This window comes from Molossus molossus, unplaced genomic scaffold (genome assembly GCF_014108415.1).
Source record: "Molossus molossus isolate mMolMol1 unplaced genomic scaffold, mMolMol1.p scaffold_m16_p_19, whole genome shotgun sequence".
Lineage (NCBI taxonomy): Eukaryota > Metazoa > Chordata > Mammalia > Chiroptera > Molossidae > Molossus > Molossus molossus.
In genome coordinates, this window is record NW_023425354.1 from 43,193,645 (window position 1) to 43,217,737 (window position 24,093).

The window sequence follows — 24,093 nt, forward strand, 5'->3', positions numbered from 1 at the left end:
ACATCGATTGGCTACGTCCTGCATGACCCCCACTGGGGATTTGGCCCACAACCTGGGCATGTGTTCTGATCGGGAATCGAACTGATGAGCTCTTGGTGCCATGAATTGATGCTCAACCACTGAGCCACACTGGCTGGGCTACACTGAGATTAAAAGAAAAAACTGACCTATAATTTCTAAAATCACTTTAAAACAACAAATGTTTTTTTTTTTTTCACATTCCCTTGTACTTTTTACAGGCATACAGTTGTGTCACATAAAACACCTGACTTGAGATGGAAAAAAACAAACAAAAAACACTAGAAAGCAATATACAACAATATCTAAGCAACTCAGAATTCAGTCTTTTTTTCCTCCTCACCCGAGGACATTTTTCCATTTTTTGTTCAGGAAGAGTAGGAGGGAGAGAGAGAGAGAGAGAAACATCGACGTGAAAGGGACACATTGAGTGGCTGCCACCTGCATGACCAACCAGGGCCGGGGACAAACTGCAACCAAGGTATGCGCCCTTATTGAGAACCAAACCCGGGTCTCTTGGGACCGCAGGCCGATGCTCTAACCACTGAACCAAACCGGCCAGGGCAGAATTCAGTCTTTGTTACCTTCAGGTGCTCAAAATGGCTTCATGCCCTGGCTGGTTTTCTCAGTGGTTAGAGCGTCGGTCCATGGACCAGAGAGACCCGGGTTCAATTTTGGCCAAGGGAACGTACCTCAGTTGTGGTTCGTTCCCGGCCCTGGTTGGGGTCGCGTGGAAGGCAACTAGTTGATGTGTCTCTCTCACATGATGTTTCTCTCTCCCTCCTAATCTTTCTAAAGATAAATGGAAAAATTTCCTCGGGTGAGGATTAAGAAAGAAAAAGATGGCTTCATGCCCTAAGTCAAAGAAGAGGTGGAAACTTAAAATAAATTAAGAAACAGTCTTTGAGTACCCATCAATGAGCAACTCTACTGGGTTGAAGATTATATCTAGCATGTGTTTGCTGGGTGTGCCATGAGAATGAGGATTCATCCTAATTAATGTCCATAAAGGGAAATCCAAGAAGTGACAGGCCAAGAAAGAAGAAACAAGGACAGAAAATGGAAGAGAGGAAAGATCACCAGTAATGAAATGGTGCTTATAAGTTGTAATGGCAGCCCAGCTGGTGTAGTTCACTGGTTGAGCATAGACCCATGCACTAAAAGGTCGCCGGTTCGATTCCTGGTCAGGGCACATGCCCGGGTCGTGTGCCTGATCCCTGGTGGGGGTCATGCAGGAGGCGGCCAGTCAATGTTTTCTCTCATTGATGTTTTTCTCTCTCCCACTCTATCTGAAGATACATAGAAAAATATCCTCTGGTGAGGATTAAAAAAAAAAGTTGTAATGATAGTGAATGTCAAAAAACTCTTAGTAGAGAGTGATGAAGAAGCAGAGGATAGGATGAGTTCTTAGTTGCCTGTTTTATGCCCTACGGCCTTTGTTCAGGACATCTCTCTTGCAGACTTGTTGATGGGAAGCAGTTTTTTATATTTGATAACCCTCGAAGGTATTAATTTGCCTGCAAGGTATCTAGGGAGTAGAGTTTAAGCAGTATGAGGAATGAAGAGTATTCATTCCAGTAGAGTTTAGTAACAGCCTATTAATAATAAAGGTTGTGCCCTCGTTCGTGTTGTTCAGTGGTTAGAGCTATGGTTGCTCACTGAAGAGTTGCAGGTTTGATCCCCGGCCCTGGTTGGGGAGCATGGGGGAGGCAACAAATCGATGTCTCTCTCTCACATTGATGTTCCTCCTTCCCTTTTCTTTCTTCCCTCCCTCCCTCCCTTCCACTCTCTCTAAATATCAATTAAGAACAAAACATCCTCTAGTGAGGATTAAAAAAAAAAAAGAGCCCTGGCCAGGTCCCTCAGTTGGTTAGAGCACTGTACTGGGTTAGAGCACTGTTCTGATATACAAAGGTTGCAATCCCCATTTAGAGCACATACGTACAAGAATCAACCAATGAATGCATGGATGGGTGGAATAACATGTTTCTCTAGCTCTCTCCCCCGTCCTTTCCTCTCTCTCTCAAATCAGTAAATTAGAGAGAGAGAAGCAAGTGAGTAATCTCCAGTTTTGATTACATTTTGTTCCTTACAACTTGAAACTTCAGGTGAGGTTTACCAAGAATTTGCTGTGTTGATTGTCTAGTAATCCTAAAGATAGTGTTATACCTGCTTACATTCAGAACATTCTTGGAACTGTAATATTCACCGTAGAATAGAAATGTATAGGTTGTAAATTTTTAAAAATCTGTCTAATTCTCTTTTTTGTGACTTTACTATATTCTGCCTCAGTATTCTCTTATGTAATATTTCTGTTCGATTCTTTTATGATTTTCTAAAAAACAGATTATTAGATAGGACCCATTAAGGCATGTGACATGAATAAGTTTTATGTCTCTTTTTTGTTGTATGCTGGTTATCTATACTTTTGTTGTTGTTGTTGCTGTTAATCCTCACCTGAGGACATTTTTTCCATTGATTCTTTTTCAGAGAGATTGGGCGAGAGGGAGTGGGGGAGAAAGAGAGAGAGATTGGTTGCCTCCCTTATGTACCTTCACCAGCACTGGGGATCAAACCTGCAACCCAGGTACATGCTCTTGACTGGGAAATTAACCCAAGATCCTATGGTGTGTGGGCCAGTGCTCCAACCACTGAACCATGCCGGCCAGGGCACCTGTGCTCTTTAAACCTTGGTGTGATTCTTGTAAAACATTATGTAGAGCCAACATAACTGAGAAAGTAGCTTTTATTTACCTTACTTAAATTGAGATCTTAATTCATTAAATTATAGACAAAAATTTTACCATCTTTTAAAAAAGATTAGCTTTTGTTTTCTTCGTTAGATTATTGTATACAAAATCTATATGTAAAGATAATTGGATGAGATGGTAAAAATAGTTGGAAACATCAAGAGGGGTATATTTATAATATGAATAATCATACAGATTAATAAAATATTTTATGTGTCATTAGTGAATTTGAGAAAAATTCTGTTTTTTTGGGATGATTTGCAGAGTATCATGAAGCATACAGTTTATTGGGAAACAACAGATTTTAACTTTTGAAACTTGGCTAGTCTCAGAAGGTACTCAGTATAGACAGTAGCGTCTGCCTTGCCTCATTACTGTATCTGGAGAAATATTTAAATTAGGATTCTGAGCTATAATATGTGCTGTTCAAACAAGATGGATAATCTGACCCTCTTTATTTATTTATTTTTGTTTGTTTTGTTTTATTCCTCACCCGAGGACATTTTTCCATTTTTTGTTCAGATAGAGTGGGGAGGGAGGGAGAGAGAGAGTGAGAAACATCGACGTGAAAGGGACACATCGAGTGGTTGCCACCCGCACGACCCAACCAGGGCTGGGGACAAACTGCAACCGAGGTACATGCCCTTAGCGGGAGCCGAACCCAGGTCTCTCAGGACCTTAGGCTGACGCTCTACCGCTGAGCCAAACTGGCCAGGGCTGACCCTCTTTAAATAAAGCATTGGCTATATGGACCATACTCACTTCGTATTTTTCCTCCTCCGTGCATTGTAACAGACCTCCCCCATACCCTTCTCTCTTTTGTCTTAATTGTAGATGGTATAATTCTAAGCCACCTAGGAGAACTCATTTTCCCACAGGTATCTCCAGTGTATATATAGACAAAAAAGAGGGGAGTGGGGTTCTATGGAAAGTAACCTCACAGGGTGATCTGATCATAAATTCCCAACTGGGCAGTTTTAGTGGGGCAATCACGCCCCAGGCCTATTACTAACTACCTTAGTAAAAGGTTTCTCTTTACCTTAAGAAAGTCCTATTTATTGTTCTTGTGCATCTAGGTTAACACACCTTTGGAATAAGCGTAACCACCCTTAAGAAAGCACATAATTTTGTTAACCGGTAGTCCCATCCTCATCTTGCTTTCTCCCACCCTCATGCAATCTTCCTTACATTCCTTCCTTAGTTCAGTTTTGGTTCAAATAAACTCTTTTGTTTTTTTGTTCTCACCCGAGGACATTTTCTCCATTTTTTGTTCAGATAGAGTGGGAGGGAGGGAGAGAGAGAGAGAGAGAGAAACATCGATGTGAAAAGGACACATCGAATGGTTGCCGCCCGCACGACCCAACCAGGGCCGGGACAAACTGCAACCAAGGCACATGCCCCTAGCGGAAACTGACTCCGAGTCTCTCTGGACTGCAGGCTGTTGCTCTAAACGCTGAGCCAAACCGGCCAGGGCTCAAATAAACTCTTAAAAAAATTCCTTACAGCGTTGGACGTTTTTTACATGTTAATAAACTTCGGTTTTGTTAAAGAAGAAATAAAATATTCTCTCTTCCATTTTTTTCTTGTGGGAGGCAACCAAATTTTTGGTGGTCTTGCTTCAGCAAGGCAGATTAAAAAAAAAAAAGCAAAAACCCAGAATGCTTTCACTTTTGCTAAATGTCCATGATACCAATCTAGATTTAATACCTGATGTAACTGGAGTTTTAATCTAAAAATAAATAAAGCATTGTCAAGAGTCAATTTCATAAGAGCAGGAGCCATTGATAATTTATCCAATTACTGTATAAGTCTTTTTTTTTTTTTTTTTTTTATCCTCACCGAGGACATTTTTCCATTTTTTTGTTAAGATAGAGTGGGAGGGAGAAAGAGGAAGAGAGAGAGAGAGAGAAACATCTATGTGAAAGGGACACATCGAGTGGTTGCCACCCACACAACCAGCCAGGGCCAGGGCCAAACTGCAACCAAGGTACACGCCCTTAGCGGGAACCGAACCCGGGTCTCTCTGGACCGCAGGCTGACACTCTAACCACTGAGCCAAACCGCCAGGGCCAATTACTGTATAAGTCTTTAAGTGGCTCTCTTAAATGCCTACTTCTGCATCTAATAAGTAAATCTGATTATTTCCATTTTTTACATTAATACTTCTCTACTGTTTATGTTTTCCCTCACACACATCCTTTACTTTCTGTATTATTTTTCCCTATTTCATAAATTCCTAGTTGGCAAAGACCAATGTATGAAATAGATTATTAATGAAATATTTTATAAAGGTTGTTTTGATAAGTGTGAAACCTATGTTGACACAGTGAAACCTAAAATGAGAAGAATTTAAATTCATAGGTCACTCACCATCCTGTTGTATAAGATTATTTTTTAATATGATGTTATTTCCTTTATCTTTTCTTTTTCCCATTCTCTTTCTGTGGTAAGGTACATACCCAAGTAGTAAAACATAGTTGTCTAAGAGAGCTGCACTGGTGTAGCAGATAAAGTGGATATCATATTAGAATATAGAATGCTAAAGAATTCTGCATTCCAAAAAACATACTGAACCCTCTGTTTCTAGTGCTTAGGCAACACAGATCTGATCTCTAAAATTAATGTCTGAATATTAACATGCAAATGAATAAATGAGACTCTTCTTGGAAATATGTTTGTAATATATACAGTAGCTTAAAGGGATTATTGAAGGGCTGCCAAAATATATTTTTAAAATGTTAAGTCTTTTCATTCATTATGTTGACTTTGGGAGGATTTATAAACCTTCTTAAAAGGCATGTAATTTTTTGTCTTTATAAGAGCTTCTTTGAGGGAAAATATCTAGGTTTTCATCACATTCTCAAAGGAATTCAGTGGACCCTTCCTCATCCCCCTAAAAAAGGTTAAGAACTCCTCCACCAGGTGGTAAGACAATATTGCTTGGTTCATTTGTACTGTTGGTTATAGATTGTTAATTGCAAAATACTTCAACCTATCTCCTTTGCCCCATTTGGGAATCATTTATTTCTGTTGTCACGTGATATTTTGCAATTACATGTTAAAATATCAAGCTGAAGGTTAACTGGAAAGGGACATTATATTCTTTTCTATTTATTTTTATTTTATTTTTTATCCTCACCCAAGGACATTTTTGCATTTATCTTCAGATACAGAGGGAGGAGAGAGAGAGAGAAACATTGATGTGAGACAGACACCGATTGGTTGCCAACCACACAACCCCAGCCGGGGCTGGGGACAAACTGCAACCAAGGTACATGCCCTTAGCAGGCACCAAACCCCGGTCTCTGGTCCACTAACTGACGCTCTAACCGCTGGGCCAAACCGGCCAGGGCTACATTATATTCTTTTATTTATTTTTTAATCCTCACCCGAGGACATTTTTCCTTTTTTTTGTTCAGATAGAGTGAGATAGAGGGAGAGAGAGAGAGAGAAACATCAATGTGAAAGGGACACATCGAGTGGCTGCCACCTGCACCACCCAACCAGGGCCGGGGACAAACTGCAACGAAGGCACATGCCCTTAGCGGGAACCGAACCCGGCACTCTCTGGTCTGCAGGACGACACTCTAACCACTGAGCCAAACCGACCACGGCTGGTTTGTTTATTTTGCAAATAATTACTTTACAAGTAATTTCTTGAATCCAGATCTAATTAAAGTCTATAAACTACAATAGTTTGAAATGTCACTTTTCTTATAATATGTAGGCTTCCCTTCCAGCTCTTTTTCTTTATTTTCTTGGAATTTATTTTAAGAAATTGGGTAATTTATTTTATAGAGCTTTCATAGTCTGGATATTGCTGGTTATAACCCATGGTGTCCATAACATATTTTTCTGCCCTGTATACTTCGTGCAAATTGATAGTTGGAGCCAGATACTTGAACAGATTCAGATTTGACTTTGTGGCAAGAATATAGGTTGTGTAGAGTTATTCTATCAAAGGGTAGCTATGTCATGTTTAATTGTCTGCCTTTGGTTGATTAGGGGGTGAAAATATTAATATTCTTAACCCCTTTCTTCATTTTCCCTGTGTCCTTTTCCCCTCTACCATTGCCTGGCTCTGCTTATCTTGCTCTGTACATTCTCAATGGGTCAGACTTCGATAATTTCATCTTTAAGCTGATAAGTACTAGCCTTTGTTTCTGTAGGTTAGTTCTCTTCAGAGCTGGCTTGTTTGTACAACTTCCTACTAAAAATCTCACAGGTACCTTGGAGTTAACATATCATATCACCCATTTTCTGTTCATCTTAGTTCTAAGCCAGAAATCTCTGGAAGTTATCCTGAACTCATTGGCTGACCTTTGTCTTTCACTTTCTTGCTGCCCACATCTAGTCACTAACCCTGTAAAATTTTCCTGGTAAATAAATTAATCTAATTCTCTTTATTTACTGCTGTTATGCTACTGTGAATCCCCATCATCTGTCACCTTCATTACTGCAAGCCTCCTATTTGGTCTCTTCCTTTCTAGTCTTTCTCGTCCATTATTATAAAAGACAATTATTAAAAAAAAAAACAACTTATCTAAAGGCTCCCCATAAAGACACATTATAAAGACCTAAACTTGTTTTGTGATCAAGCCCCTGCTAACCTATTCAGCTTCATCCTGAGTCGTCACCCCCTGTGTGGTAATACATGTCATACTTTTCACACTGTTTCAGTTGAGCATTTCTTGGATGACTCTTACAGTAGACTATAAATTCTTGATTGTAGAAGACCAAGTTTTTCCCCTCATTTAATCTGTTGCCTGTCACATACATAGTAAGTGTTTTGAAATGTTTGTTGAATGAATACATTAACTCACGGAGTACACCAGTATACATTCAATGATTTGTTTATATCTTGTTTTTATTGTTATTAGATCATCCCCATATTCCAGTACTGTTATTCATTTATACTGATTTGCTCTTTTTGGCAAGAAGCAGTCTCTCTATAATTAAATTAGACCCTGTAATGTACATAACACTGTGAGTTTTTTTCCTGATTAAAACAAATTTTTGCCATGTTCCTTTTTCACTTTAATTTATATTATTATTAATTCTCTGTCAGTGGATTACCACTATCCCGGTTAATAGAAACCTGTAGACAGGTCAGGTAATCACCACCATAAAATAAGTCTTACCCTACTGTGACCTTGTCAGAGTGTATGAGACCCTAGATTCTTTAACTTGGTGACATTTAAGTCTTAGAAAAGTGCGGCTTAGCCCTGGCCGGTTTGGCTCAGTTGTTAAAACTTCAGCCAGTGGACAAAAGAGTCCCGGGTTTGATTCTGGCCAAGGGCATATACCTCAGTTGTGTTTCATCTCCGGCCCTGGTTGATATAATGCAGGAGATGACCATTCGACATGTCTCTCTCTCACATCGATGTTTCTCTCTCACTCACTCTCTCCCGCCCCTCCACTCTATTTTTATTTTATTTTTTTATCCTCACCCAAGGATATTTTTACATTTATCTCCAGATAGAGCGGGAGGGAGAGAGAGAGGAGGACGGAGAGAGAGAGAGAGAGAGAAACATCGATGTGAGAGAGACACATTGAGTGGTTGCCACCCACACAACCCCAACCGGGGCTGGGGATGAACCACAACCAACGTACATGCTCTTGGCCAGAATCAAACCCAAGACTCTTTGGTACACGGGTCGACACTCTGTTGAGCCATACCAGCCAGGGTCCCTCCACTCTATCTAAAGATAAATGGAAAAAATATTTTTGGGTGAGGATTAAAAAAAAGAAAAAGAAAAGTGAGGCTTAAATAGTTAGGAGTTGTTAAATACCAAAGAGGGATGGTTTTCTGGGTTGTCCATTGTATTTGGTTCTCAGTTCCATATTCATTACTGACAGTCATATTTCTGTGATGTAGACATGGTGGTAGTGGCAGTTTTCAGCTATCATTTTGAGCTAGCTGGCCTCCAGGTTGGAAGAATCATAAAATAAATCCTTGATTATATTTACTAGAATTGCTCAATGGAGAAGGCTCTCCATTAAAATGGCAGCTACCATTGGGAACACCTGAGCACTCACTCTTTTATGCAGGGCTTGTACTTAAATTTTTTTTTTCTTTATTGATTTTTTAGAGGGAGAAGGGAGAGAGAGAGAGAGAGAAAGAAACGTTGATGAGAGAGAACATCGATTGGCCACCTCCTGCATGCCCCCCACTGGGGATCGGGCCCACATCCTGGGCATGTGCCCTGACCGGGAATTGAACTAGTGACCTCTTGGTGCATGGGTTGGCACTCAACCACTGAGACACACTGGCTGGGCCAGGGCTTGTATTTAAAACCAGGGTTTGTTCTTTCATTTTTCCTGGACTAGCTTATTCACTACTGTATCCTCAGTGCCTAGAATAGTGCTCTGCTGGGGCACGAGATAGATACTGAAAAAGTGTTCTTTGTCTCCTCTGTCCACGTTGTGTCTCTTTATTTATTGGTGGTCCTTCATTAAATGTCAATTTAATTTCATTTGGAGGAGGATTTCCTAAAGTGTTCCTTCTAATTGAATTTTGTATATACCAGTAATCATCATTTCAAGTAAGATTATCTCAGATATATTTTCTAAATACAGTAGAAATTCTGTCTAGCTATTTTTGTACAGTGTGGTAAGACAAATTTTTTGTAAAATGGGAGAATTGAAGAATAATTCTTTAAGAAAGCCTGATTTTTTTTTTTTTCTTTTACCTACGTTTACTCTCATTGAGCTGATTGCAATACTTTGATTTTATGGTATTATAAATATAAAGAAAAGGCTCTGAAATAAGTAATATCTAAAAGCTAGGTTAGAGAATTGGATTACAATATGAATACATAAAATATAGGGTAGTTCATTCAGTTTTTTATTTTTAACACATGCTTCTAAAGGACACAAATAAAAATATTATTTCTTGATTAAATACATTAGTTAAGAGGGCATTAGATTACTAAGTAGTTTATTTACTTCATAAATATCAGCTATTCTAAGATTATTGGTGACTAATGTTTAATCTTGTAGGTCACGTCAGATATGATTGGCACCTTTTGATTTGTAGACCATGTATGAAATCATTTATCATATACTTTTTGCAGATTACAGCTTTTCTGAACATTGGAATTTTTATTTTATGTTTTAGAGAAGTTATATATTAATATTTGACATTTAATAAAATTAATATCAATATTTGGTGGGTGACTGGTAGGGAATGGGTAGATTTCAAAATAGTGCTGAAAACTATTAAATATAATTTAAAATATTGTATATTTTTTGCATTGATTTTCACAGTAGGTTGAAAATATCACCCAATATTCTTTGTTTTTGTTGTTGTTGTTTTTTTTTTTAATTTTTTTCTTTATTGATTTTAGAGAGAGAGGAAAGGAAAAGGAGAGAGAGATGGAAACATTGACTGGCTGCCTCCTGCATTCCCCCCACTGAGGATCAGGTCCACAACCTGGTTATGTGCCCTGACTGGGAATCGAACTGGTGGCCTCTTGGTTCATGGGTCGACACTGAACCACTGAGCCACACCAGCCACGCCCAATATCCATATTAGCAAGTAATAATTTAGAAGTAATTTAAATTCTAAGTGGAAAAAATAATCTTTTTCTCTTTTCCCTAGGTGGAATGAATCTTACTTGTTGAATATCTCCTGGTTACTGGTTGAAGTCACTTGTGAAAGAATCATCTTCTCCTGTGTGGAAGTCACTTAGTGGAATATTTAATTATAAATCCAGGGATCGCAAAGCCTTTTGATTTCCCAAAGGAAGGGGACATACCACTATATCAAATAAGCTTGACATTACAGCCAAAATGGTGCTGTCCCAGAGACAACGAGATGAACTGTAAGTTTCTCTGTTTTGTGTGTGTGTGTGTGTGTGTGTGTGTGTGTTTTACAATAATCTCTTATAAAGGACAAAGTACATTAAAATATAGCTTTGGGAGATCTCAGATTAAAACTATTGTTAGGAGTGTTCAAATATTTATGTGGACATTTTGGTCTGATTTTAAAACTGGGTCTTACTTTGACATAGCACAGTTACTCTTGTGACCTTACTGTGTATAAGTTGAAAGCAAAACAAACAAGTTATTTGGGATAAATTTTATCTCAGGTTTGTCTTAAATATATCATTATGGCCCTGGCCAATTTTGCTCAGTGGTTAGAGTGCCCGCCTGTGGACCAGAGTCCCAGGTTCTGTTCCTGCTAAAGGCACGTACCTCAGTTGCAGTTTGTCCCCGGCCCCGGTTGGGGTTGTGGGGTGGCAGCCACTCAATGTTTCTCTCTCTAAGAGAAACTGCTAAGGCTTTGCCTTATTGATTTTTATCATCCTTTGGCTGTTATAGGATTTGAACTTTATGAGGTGGCTAACATAATAGTTAATAATGCAAATGCATTAACTAAATAGGCATGAAAATGATTTGACCACTGCTACTATTATATATAGGATTTTATAGCATTCTATTTTTGTAGGTGAAGAATATAGTGGAAAATATTTAGCTTTGTGTTCTAGGTTTTTTTAATTTCCTGTGACTTTTTAAAAAACTATATAATGGGGAATACTTTAAAATTTGCAAGATTAGTATAAAGAATACTTTTGTACATTTTATCCAAATTCACCAATTGGTAGCATTTTGTACCATTTGCTTTATCCTTTGCACTCTGTAGCTGTGTGTGTGTGTGTGTGTGTGTGTGTGTGTGTACAAACAATATATTTTCCCTAAGCCATTTGAGAATAAGTTGCATACATCAGGACCTTTCTCCCAGGTACTTTAGGGTACAGTTCCTAAGAATAAAGATATTCTTTTATAAAGCCACAGTGCAGTTTGCAATTTCAGTAAATTTAACATTGAAACAATACTTTTTTTTTTTTTTTTTTAATCCTCACCGGAGGACATTTTTCCATTTTTTTGTTCAGATAGAGTGGGAGGGAGAGAGAGGAAGAGAGAGAAAGAGAAACATTGACGTGAAAGGGACACATCGAGTGGCTGCCACCTGCACCACCCAACCAGGGCCGGGGACAAACTGCAACCGAGGTACACGCCCTTAGCAGGAACCGAAACCAGGTCTCTCTGGACCACAGGCCAACTCTCTAACCGCTGAGTCACACTGGCCAGGGCGAAACAATACTTTTATTTAACCTATCTTCCGTATTCCAATTTTGTCAGTTGACCCAATAATATTCTTTATGGCAATATATTAATCCTCTCTAGTACACTATCCAATTCAGGATTAGGTATTGTGTTCACTTGTCATAAGTATCTTTTAATCGGGAACACTTTCTCAACCTTTTTTTTGTCTTTTGTGACATTGATGTTTTTGCAGCCCCTACCCCCCCCCCCCCCAATAGAATGTTTTTCATTTTGCATTTGTCTAATGTTTCCTCGTGATTGGATTCAGATTATGCATTCTTTTCTTTTTTTTCTTTATTGATTTTTAGAGAGAGAGGAAGGGAGAGGGGGAGAGAGAAACATCAATTAGCCGCTTCCCGCATGCCCCCCACTGGGGATTTGGCCCACAACCTGGACATGTGCCCCAACTGGGAATCAAACTTGTGACCTCTTGTTGCATGGGTCGGTGCTGAACCACTGAGCTACACCGGCTGAGCATCAGGTTATGCATTCTTGGCTAGAATAGTGAATACGTAATTTTGAGTTCTCAGGAGACCTATAATGTTCATCTGCTCCTCAGTGATCTTAATTTTGATTCCTTAGTCAAGATGCCAGATTTCTCCACTTATAGTTACTATTACTTCCTTTTCAACAAGTGGGGGTGACACTTTTGAGACTTCAAACATTCTTATTTCTCATCAGTATTTCCAAGTAATGGTTGCAAATTAACGGTTGCTCAACACTTTTATTCTTTCTACATTTGCTAGTTAGCACTAAGCATTTTAATGTAATCAAGGTATCTTTTTTTTCTCCTTTTTATTTACTTGTCATTATTGGTATGAACTATGGGTTCTTATATTTTCAATAGTTTCATCATTCACTACCATTCTTACTATTTTGGTGTGTGAATTGTTCTATATTGTCCCATAGGAGGACTCCAGTTGGCGCTTACATATATCCCTATCATTTTTCATGTGCACTTTATTACTTTCTGGCATTACAAGATGTTTTAGGCTTATTGTGTACCAGTCCTACCTTAACTCAGCCATTGCTCCAACAAGCCCTAGTTCCTCTTAGCGGGGAATGGTGTAAGAACTCAAGATATGGACACTAAGTATACTTATTGTTACTAGGTTGTTTTTGCTTCTGGGCCCTTTAAGTAGACAGAACTAGGAAATACATGTATATATAAACATATACACAGACACTAGGTATACATATGTGCTAAGGTTTTTCAATCTTGGCACTATTAACATTTTAGGGTAAATAATTCTTTGCTATGAGGACTGTCTTGTACACTGATGGTTGTTTAGCAACATCCCTGGCCTCTCCCCACTAGATGCCACAATCAACAGTGTCTCCAGATGTTGCCACTGTCCTCGGGGGCGGGAGGCAAAATCTCCTCTAGTTGAGAACCACTGATATATACATAAACATGTACACATGCTTATTTTAGAAATCATTAGGCTACACGGATACTTCCAGTTCCAATCTATTTCCACAAATTTCTTATCTTTCTCTCTGTGGTTTTTATCTCTCTCTCTTTTTTTTATAGTGAGACCTTGACTCTCAACTCATTTGCTCAATTCTATAATACTTCTAAAATAGTTTCAGAATTATTATGCTCATAGCACTTTAAAAAAAAAACTCCTGGAAAGGGTTCAGAATTTATATGAAGTTTTCCCCCCATCCACCCAGCCCAAGTAGAATTTATAATTAAATACAAGCAGATCCTGCCCTGGCTGGTTTGGCTCAGCGGTTAGAGCGATGGCCTGCGATCCGGAGAGACTCGGGTTCGGTTCCCGTGTACCTCGGTTGCAGTTTGTCCCCGGCCCTGGTTGGTCGTACAGGTGGCAGCCACTCGATGTATCCCTTTCACATCGATGTTTCTCTCTCTCTCTCTGTTCCTTTCTCTTCCTCCCACTCTATCTGAACAAAAAATGGGAAAATGTCCTCGGGTGAGGATAAAAAAAAAAAAAAAATACAGGCAGATCCTTAAATAACATCATTTTGTTCAGTGGCATCTCGTTTCAGTACAGTGTTGGTGCGATACCATAGGAACTTTTATAGCAGTTAGCCTATGGTAAAATTGGTTTCATTATTTGTCATTTCATCGCATTTCCAAAGAACCTATTGATCATGTGAAGTAAGGGCTTATTGTACTGGACAAATTACTTGGATTAGTTTTGTTTTGTATTTTTCCCTCTTCATGTGGTTATAATATTCATTTAAAATGTATTTAAAACTGGCCAGTTTTGCTTAGCAGTTAGAGTCGCAGGTTTGATTCTGATAAAGGACATATTACCTTGGTTGCAGTTCGTCCCAGGCCCTGGTTGCGTCATGCGGGAGGCAACCAGTTGATGTGGCTCTGTCACATTGATGTTTCTCTCTGTCTCTCTTTCTCCCTCCCTCCCACTCTATCTGATCATAAATAGAAAAATATCCTCGGGTGAGGAATAAACAAATAAAAATAAATAAAATGCAGTTGGGTTTGTCTGTCCAGTATTTCAGTTTTCTGTATCTTTCCCTTCTTATCCTTGTTAACTTAATATAATATTTTGAATATGTAGGTTATACAAAAATGTATACTCAGAAGTATTACTCTCTCCTGAATCCCTTCTAAGTTACCCATCCTTACTCCTTATAGGAACCAACCTTATTCTTTTATAAAGATAAAAGAGATATATATGTATGTTTTCTTGTTTCTTCTTTCTTAAATAAAAGGTAGCATACTATTTGTGTTGTTTTGTACTTAGCTCTTTTTCACTTAGCAATATCTGCTGGAACTCACTCCATATCATAGAGATCCTCCTGTTTTTTCTTTTAACAGCTGGATAGAAGGATTGTGTGTATATCATAGTTTCTTTTTATTTTTTTAAAGAGTAGTTTATTGAATTTTTTTTTTTTCTTAGAGGAAGGGGGAGAGAGAGAGACATAATATGAGAGCACAACATCGATTGGCTGCCTCCTGCACACCTCACACTGTGATTGAGCCCAAAACCCAGTCAGTGCCCTCTACCTGGAATTGAACCAGCAACCTCCTGGTGCATGGGACAACACCCAACCAACTGAGCCACACTGACCAAGGCTATTTCATAGTTTCTTCAATTATTCCATATTTGAGCATTTAGGTGGTTTCTACTATTTGTAATTATAAATAATATTGTAATTAAAAACTCTGCATATGTACTATTGTGTTATTGGAGGTATATCTAGTCAGATATTTTTCCAAATGCCTTGTGTGAGCTGACTACAAGTCATGGTTTTTACTCCCATACTCAGGATGAATATTTAAACATTATGTCCAAAAATAGAGCTTTTAATTTGGACAAAAATCGATTGAGAAGGATAAAACCTAATGTCACTGGCTAAATTTGTAGAGACTTTTATTTATTTATTTTTATCCTCACCCGAGGACGTTTTTCCATTTTTTGTTCAGATAGAGTGGGAGGGAGAGAGAAGGAGAGAGAGATAAGGAGAGAGAGACAGAGAGAGAGAGAAACATCAACGTGAAAGGGACATATCGAGTGGCTGCCACCCGCACGACCAACCAGGGCCGGGGACACACTGCAACCGAGGTACGCGCCCTTAGCGGGAACCAAACCCTGGTCTCTCTGGACCGCAGGCCAATGCTGTAACCGCTGAGCCAAACCGGCCAGGGCTCTTTCAGTTTTTAGTAAGGAAATAAAATGAAGATTTTTGCTTTTTCTCTTGTTTTTTAAAATAATATGAATATGTATTTATTATGATGGAAACAAATGTTTATGTGCCTCTTACAAGTAAAATAAATTTTGGCACCTCAATTTGCCTTTATAACATTTTAGCATTTCCAATAGGTTGGCTAGCAATTAACTTGTAAAATTCTTTGAGGTTTTGTGTGTTTTTTTTGGTAGAAATGAAATGAGATTTTATATGCTTGAAACATAATTTGAGCAGTACTACTAAATGTGATTCAACTCAACAAATGTGTATTGCCTGCCTTCTTTGTCCTTTCTACTCTGAGGTGTATGAACATGAATGATATAAAAAACCATTTATGTGGATATGACCAATATATTTTATAGATAAACTGAAGATTGTAGAAATTAAAATTGTTTAGTTTCATGAGTAGTACTGGAGGCAAAATCAGTTTTCTGATTTCAAATTCATTATTTATTGAATAGAATTCTATTACAAAATTAATTTAAGTCAGTGTAAGTATTCCCCCCGCCCCATTTCTCAGTCTCACTTTTCAGAGGTGGCCACCATTATTCTGTATATTATACTATTTTCAGATATTTTTCATGTAGTTATTAAACATTTTATGAAGTATATTTTTTCATAATTTATAAAATAGAATTGTACTTTACAACCTGTTTTTAATATTTTTGTCACCCTTTCTGTGAATTTGGAAGTGGTGTTATCTATTGTTAGTTACTTTTAACAAAATAAATTTAGACCTTTGTTTCTCTATCAAATTTTATTCATCTTCTCCCATGTAAGATGAGGAAAGTTTTATTTTTATGTTGTCCTGGTTGATAATATTTGCACTCTGCTTGATTTGTTGCTCATCCATAAGTTTTTGGTGCCACAACTTTTCCATTCTTTCATTTTTTTTAAAAACAGCTTTATTGAGCCCTGGCCAGTTTGGCTCAGCGGTTCAGCATCCGCCTGTGGACCAGAGAGTCCCAGGTTCGGTTCCCGCTAGGGGCACGTACCACAAAAATAAATAAATTAATTAGTTAATAAAACAGCTTTATTGAAGTATAATTGACATACAAAGAACTGTGCATATTTAATGTGTATAATTTGATTAGTTTGGATCATTTTTGTATTCTTTTTTTTTTTTTTTATTCTTGCCTGAGGACATTTTTGCGTTTATCTTCAGATAGAGCGGGAGGGACAGAGGGAGGAAGAGAGAGAAACATCGATGTGAGAGAGACACATTGACAGGCTGCCACCCACAGTACCCCAATAGGGGCTGAGGACAAACTGCAACTGAGGTACGTGCCCTTAGCGGGAACCGAACCCGGTCTCTCTGATCTGCAGGCCGATGCTTTAACTGCTGAGCCAAACCAGCCAGGGCCATTTTTGTATTCTTATTTTGATTACTCTGTTGGTTGGGTAGATTTTGTCAATTATGTACCTTTCTCAAGATGGGTTTATAAATGGACCTTCCTGAGTCTTTGCATGCTATGGAATACTTTTTTTCTTGCTGAAAAATATCCTTGGGTAAGGATTTAACAAGAAAACAAAACAAAAAACTAACTTCTGCAGTTAGCTGAGGTATTTGGGTTTTTTCTGTGCATATATTTGAACATTATATATACTTAGTACTGCCTGGCTAGTGTGGTTCGGAGGATTGAGCATCGTCCCACGGACTGAGAGGTCCCAGTTTGATTCCGGGTCAGGTTGCGGGCTCAATCCCCATTGGGGGGGCGCCATACAAGAGGCAGCTGATCGATGTTTCTCTCTCTCCCCCTTCCTCTCTCTCTGAAAAGTCATTTAAAAAGAAACTATACACATACACACTCAGTATTGATTAGAAAGTGGTTCTGCCCTGGTGTTTAAAATGTAAAGATTTGCTCTTACCTACTACACACTTAAAACTGTACATGAGAATACACTACAGCAACACATGTTTATGGAGTTGAATTAGATATAAGACAAGGCTCTACCACATATGCACATTGTCATCATATTGTGAATAATTGTAAAGACAAGCGTGGGCACAATACCATGCATCATGGCAGTATCTTATTACAAATAGTTTTAGTGCTTAAAGTTTTGGACACGTCTGGCTTTAGGACCTATAATAGGAATAGGAACAATGTTTTGATCTTGTTAGTGATTCAGCTTTCAAACAGGTATTGCCCACTCCTTTTTAAATCTCTTTTATTTTTAATTTCTCACCCAAGGATATTTTTCTATTTATCATTATATAGAGTGGGAGGGAGGGAGGGACAGAGAGAAACATCCATGTGATAGAGACACATCGACTGGTTGCTTCCCGCACGACCCGACCAGGTCTGGGATGAACCACAACCAAAGTACATGCCCTTGGTTGGAATTAAACCCCGGACTCTGTGGTCTGCAGGCCGGTGCTCTAACTGCTGAGCCAAATGGCCAGGGCTCCTTAAATCTTTTTTTTTATCCTCACCTGAGGACATCTTTGCATTTATCTTCAGGTAGAGCGGGAGGGGGAGAGGGAGGAAGAGAGAGAAAGAAACTGGTTGCCACCCACACAACCCCAACTGGGGCCAGAGACAAACTGCAACCAAGGTACGTGCCCATAGTGGGAACCGAACTTGGGACTCTATGGTCCGCGGGTCGATGCTCTAACCGCTGAGCCAAACCGGCCATGGCTCCTTTTTAAATCTTTTAACTCAGTTTAATTGAATCCTCTGAGATTGCGATTGAATTGTTTAAATCCAGTTACTGTTTGTACTACTTACCTGCATGAATTAGGATTTTCTTCATACTGGGCAGTAAAAGCAAAATACATGAATGAATTGGATCTAAGGCCTGAAATGAGACTGGAACTAATTCATATTATTGCAATTTCAGGTTTTTATATTTATAAAAACAACTGTATGTTTTTATTGGCTATAAAAAGTAAATCTGTTTAAACATAAACTTCTTAATATACTGCTTTTATCCAACTGGCTTTTGAGATTCTGCTGTTTTTTTAAACTTAAAAAAATTAATAATAATGGAGCCTTATAACCATATTGCCTCATATTATCACTTCACATATAATGATTATTAAAGTTCCCGGTGATTACCTTCCAGCAAAAGATTATAAAAGGTCATCTGATTTTTCAGAGGGAGATTAAAGTATTCTTAGGTTGTGTTATATTTAATCTTTTTATTCTTAAAGGTTTTTTAGTAGAAATATTTCATTTAGTAGAATGCATTATATTCTGATCATTCCAGGAAACAAGTAATGACATCCTATAGTGTAGGAGTACTGGTATTTTTTCCTGTTGTTGATGTTCAACTTTTCAAAACAGTAAGCCAAAAACAAATGCTTTATTTGTGAATATGAACCAAAATCATGAAATTGCTGATTGTCTCAAAAATACATTTCAGTATTTATTGACAAGAGTGGAATGTAGGCAATCCCTAAAGATGATCAAGATGTTGTCATCAAAGTCAAAATTGTTGACTTTCTGTAGAACTCATACAAAGCGCTTTTATTATGCCACATCATATTTCATTTTACTGAAAGATTGAACTCTATTCTAGAAGATTGTATTAGACAGAAGAAAAGACACATTGTAGAAGAAGGAAGGCAATGCCACACATATCAGTCAGGAAGTTGGGAAATATATATATATGCTAAGTAGCTCCTATTTCCTATATGAGCTTGGAGGTCAGCTGAAGGCTGAAATGCAGTTAGGTATTTGAGTGATGAAATGGGATGAGGGACAAGTAAATGATTCATCAGACAGCAGTGGATTGACAGCCATATATTATGACTTGACCCATACTAATTCTGAAGATAAAATCCATTATTAACTATATTGTAGATTATTGACTATTCTGTTCAATAAAGGCTGAATACTGCTCCATCAACAAATAGAACCTATATATATCCAGGTGATTCTGGACATGCTTACTTATGATATGACCTGTTTTTTCTGTTTGTATGTTGTTGTTTTTTTATGTATTTTGTTTATTTTCATGAAGCTGGTACAGACGGCGTCCGTTTAAAACCCGGCTTAGTGGTTAGAGCATTGGCTCTTGGACTGAAGGGTTGCAGTCCCATTCAATTTCCTGTCAGGGGCACGTACCTGGGTTACAAGTTTGATCCCCGGCTCTGGTCTGGGTCGTGCTGAAGGCAACCAGTTGATGTCTCTCTCACATTGAAGTTTCTCTCTCTCTCTCTCCCCTCCCTCCTCTCTCTCTTTCCCTCCCTACCTCCTCTCTCTCCCACCCTTCCTTCCACTCTACCTAAAAAATCAATGGAAAAATATCCTGGAGTGAGGATTAATCAAATATACATATAAAATAAATAAATAAAACCTCTATCCCAAGTCAAAAGTACAAATAAAATGAAAAAGCGTAGTGTTCTGTTATACACACTTCTGCAGGAATAACTTTATTAACTGCTAATGAAAATGAAACTTTCCGCCCTGGCCGGTTTGGCTCAGCGGTTAGAGCGTCGGCCTGCAATCCGGAGAGACCCGGGTTCGGTTCCCGCTAAGGGCGCGTGCCTCGGTTGCAGTTTGTCCCCGGCCCTGGTTGGTCGTGCGGGTGGCAGCCACTCGATGTGTCCCTTCACGTCGATGTTTCTCTCTCTGTTCCTCTCTCCCCCTCCCACTCTACCTGAACAAAAATGGAAAAATGTCCTCGGGTGAGGGAAAAAAAAAAATGAAACTTTCCTGGGCTCTTCTGACAAGATTTTTTTTTTTAACTCTTAAAATGGTGTCTCTTCAGTGAAGCCATCTTTGGAGTTAGTCTTTACTCTCAACTTACCTGTCATCTTGACTCCAGCCTGGTACTCCTCTTCTTTTGGTCCAGACCTTCAGATTTTCAAAGTAGCTTCAAGTTGAGGAAAGGTCATTTTTCCACAGTTCAGTTCTCTGAAAATCTTCCGTCTCCCACTGAAAGTCATAGTCCAGGAGTGAAGCAATTTCATGCTAGAATTTCAGGACCAATTAGAAAGGCATTGTACACACTTGCATTGGTTGACCTTATTTATCACAAGCCTGAAAATGCACAGTCCTGAGAAAGGTGGCCTCCCTGTGCGAACATGTAATACTTAAAAAGGAGAGGGCAATATGAAGGGGGTTAAGGGTTGATCACCAAAAGTCAGCACAATGAAAACAATAATGAATAATGGGAACTAGAATTCAGATTACCAGATGTTTTAAAGAGATGGTGGGGTTGTGTCAGTTTTCAATTTCATTTTGAACACCACATTACATTAATACTATATTTCTTAATGTTTTTTAATTATTGGTTTTTTAGAGAGAGAAAAACATCTATGTGAGAGAGAAACAACCATCGGCTGCCTCCTGCACACCCCCGTACTGGGGATGGAGCCCAAAACCTGGGCATGTGCCCTGACCAGAAATCAAACAGGGACCTCTCAGTCCCTGGAACAATGCTCAGTCCACTGAGCCACACTGGCTGGGCACAATATTTTTTTAAATTAAAAATAAAAGGAATTTAGGAAAAATAAACTTAAAAGAATATCTGAATCATTGAATGATCCCATTTGTTCCTGATAAACATTAATCACATCTTCCTCCATTCCCAGTTCCCTTGGAATGTGATTATCAGCTATTCTCTGACCTTCAAAGGGAAACCTGAGTAAATTCAGGAACTCCCTGTCTTTAACAGTATGATTCTTTGAGTTTCTTGAGATGTGTTGTCATTTTCACCTTGATTGATGTGAGAGAGACACATCGACTGGTTGCCTTCTACATGACTTTGACCAGGGCTGGGGACCGAACTACAACCAAGGTCCGTGACCTTGACTGGAATCAAACTCATTGGTTGGGGCTGACACTAACCGCTGAGCCAAACCGGCCAGGGCCCTTGTCTTATTCTTGACAGTGCAAATATTTCTAGTGTTTTAACACTAATTGTTATATTTGGTTGAAGGTTTAAGATGTTGAAGAATTTGATCAAATATACATTGAGATCTCCATCATGTACCATTCTCTTTCCCTTAGTCCCCACCTTTTAAAATTTTTTTTTTATCCTCACCTGAGGACATTTTTGCATGTATCTTCAGATAGAGCGGGAAAGAGAGGGAGGAAGAGAGAGAAACATCGATGTGAGAGAGACACAGCGAGTGGTTGCCACCCACATAACCCCAACCGGGGCCAGGAACAAACTGCAACTGAGGTACATGCCCTTAGCGGGAACCAAACCTGGGACTTCTCTGGTCCGTGGGCCGAGGCTCTAACCGCTGAGCCAAACCGGCCAGAGCTGCTTATTGATTTTTAGAGAGGGAGGAAGGGAGAGAGAGAGAGAGAAACGTTGATGTGGGAGGACATCAGTTGGTTGCCTTCTGTACGTGCCCCAACTGGGGATCAAGCTCACGACCTAGGTATGTGCCCTGACCAAGAATTGAATCCGCAACCTTTAGTTATATGGGATGACACTTCAGCCACCTAAACCACACGGAGCAAGGCTTATTATTCATGTTTTTTATTTTTCATTTTCTTCCTCTTCTTGAAGACCCTTTAACATTTCTTGTAAGATTGGTTTGGTGGTGATGAATCACCAAACTTTAGCTTATTTTTGTCTTGGAAACTCTTTTATCTGTCCTTTGATTCTAAATGATAGCTTTGCTGGGTAGAGTAATCTTTATGGTAGGTCTTTGCTTTTCATCACTTTGACTATGTCATTGCCAGTCTCTTCTGACCTGCAAAGTTTCTGTTGAGAAATCTTATGGGCGCTCCTTAGTAGGTAACTAAATGCTCTTCAGGTTTTCTCTGTGTCTTTAACCTTTGGCATTTTAATTATGATGTGTTTTGGTGTGGGCCTCTTGGGTTCATCTTGTTTGGGACTCGCTGTGCTTCCTGGACTTGTATGTCTATTTCCTTCACCAGGTTAGAGAAGTTTTTCATCATTATTTTTTCAAATAGGTTTTCAATTTCTTGCTCTTTCTCTTCCAGGATTCTGATAATGTGAATGTTGGTACATTTGAAGTTGGCCCAGAGACTCCTTACGCTATTCTCTCTCTCTCTCTCTTTTTTTTTCTTTTAATTTATTTTCATTTTTTCTGTTCTGGTAGGGTGTTTTCTGCTTATATTACAAATTGCTGATTTCTTTCTTTCATCTATTCTACTGTTGATTTCCTGTAGTTTAGTCTTTACTTCAGTTTGTGTATCCTTTATTTCTGACTGATTCTTTTTTATGGTTTCCACATCCCTTTTTTTTTTAAATCCTCACCCGAGGATATGTTTTTATTGATTTTAGAGAGGCAGTGGAGGGGTGGGGGAGGGGGAAATTGGTTGTCTCCCATATATACCCCAACCGGGAATCAAACCCCCAGCCATTTGGTGTTACAGGACGATACTCCAACCAATTGAGCCACACCAGCCAGGGCTCCATGTCTTTTTTTTATAATATGCTTTCATTGATTTTTTTTTTAGAGAGGAAGGGAGAGAGAGAGAAACATCTGTGTGAGAGAGAGAAATGTCGATTGGCTGCCTCCTATATGCCTCCCACCAAGATCAAGCCTGCAACTCAGACATGTGCCCTGACCTGGAATCGAACCGGGGCCTCTCAACCATAGGATGATGCTCAATCCACTGAGCCACAACGGCTGGGCATCCATGTCTTTTTTTTTATTACTGATTTTTAGAGAGAGAGGAAGGAAGAAGGAGAAAGATAGAAACATTGGTGAGAGAGAACATCAATTGGCTGCCTACTGCATGCTCCCCACTAGGGATTGGGCCCACAACCTGGGCATGTGCCCTGAACAGGAATCGAACCAGCTGGGCTCCATGTCTTTTTTAATGCTGTTGAAATTCTCACTGAGTTCCTTAAGCATCCTTACAACCATTGTTTTGAATTCTGTATCTGGTCATTTGCTTTCCTCCATTTCCTTTAGTTCTTTTTCTAGAGATTTTTCTTGTTCTTTAGTTTGTAACCTGTTTCTTTGCCTCTTCAATTTTGCTTCCCTGTGTTTGTTTATATATATTAGGTAGAGTTGGTACGTCTCCTGGATTTGGTAGGGTGACCTTACGTAGTAGGTGTCCTGTAGGGCCCAGTGGCACAGCCTCCTCGGCCACCGGAGCTGGGTGCTCCAGGTGCACCCCCTTTGTGGGCTGTATGCACTGTCCTGTTGTAGTTGAGCCTTGATTTTTGTTGTCACATCACTGGGAGAGATTGAAACCCAGTCTGATTGGCTATAAGAACCAGCTGCTACTACAATGCAGGAGCTGCTGTACAGGGGCTGACCCCATGGAGCAGGGCTCACTTCAGTGGAGCTTTGGTACCCTGAGTCTACCCCTTGAATATGTCACTCATGGAGGTGGTTGGGTTGTAATTTGGTGTGGTCTGAAGCTGTTCATCAGGTGCACTGGCTGTGGGGCCTCCTGGGAGGTGCAAGGTCAGCCACCTCTGTGCCCTGCCCAGGACCACCGGGCAGTCTGCAAATGGCTGCTACTTGTGCTGGGCCTGGAAGTGCCCAGGAGAGGCCAAGCTACGAACCGAGGCTGGCTGCCACTAGTGCCAGGCTTGGAGCCACTTAGCAAGAGGTATAGGGCATGCCAAGGCCAGATGCTGC

The 24,093-nt window shown here is 39.3% G+C and overlaps 1 protein-coding gene across 12 annotated transcripts in view; it reads left to right on the forward strand.

Annotated features, from left to right (window-relative positions):
• PAFAH1B1 (platelet activating factor acetylhydrolase 1b regulatory subunit 1) overlaps positions 1–24,093 on the forward strand; it is an 88,007-nt gene that overhangs the window by 33,557 nt on the left and 30,357 nt on the right. For 10 of the 12 annotated variants that reach the window (XM_036270001.1, XM_036269997.1, XM_036269995.1 and 7 more), the window contains one exon: positions 10,372–10,594. In XM_036270001.1, coding sequence (XP_036125894.1) covers positions 10,563–10,594 — 32 coding nt within the window. In that variant the 5' untranslated portion in view covers positions 10,372–10,562. Of the gene's footprint in view, positions 1–2,580; positions 2,606–5,588; positions 5,694–10,371; positions 10,595–24,093 lie in introns of those variants that run through there. The other 2 variants (XM_036269993.1, XM_036269996.1) reach the window with 2 other exon arrangements.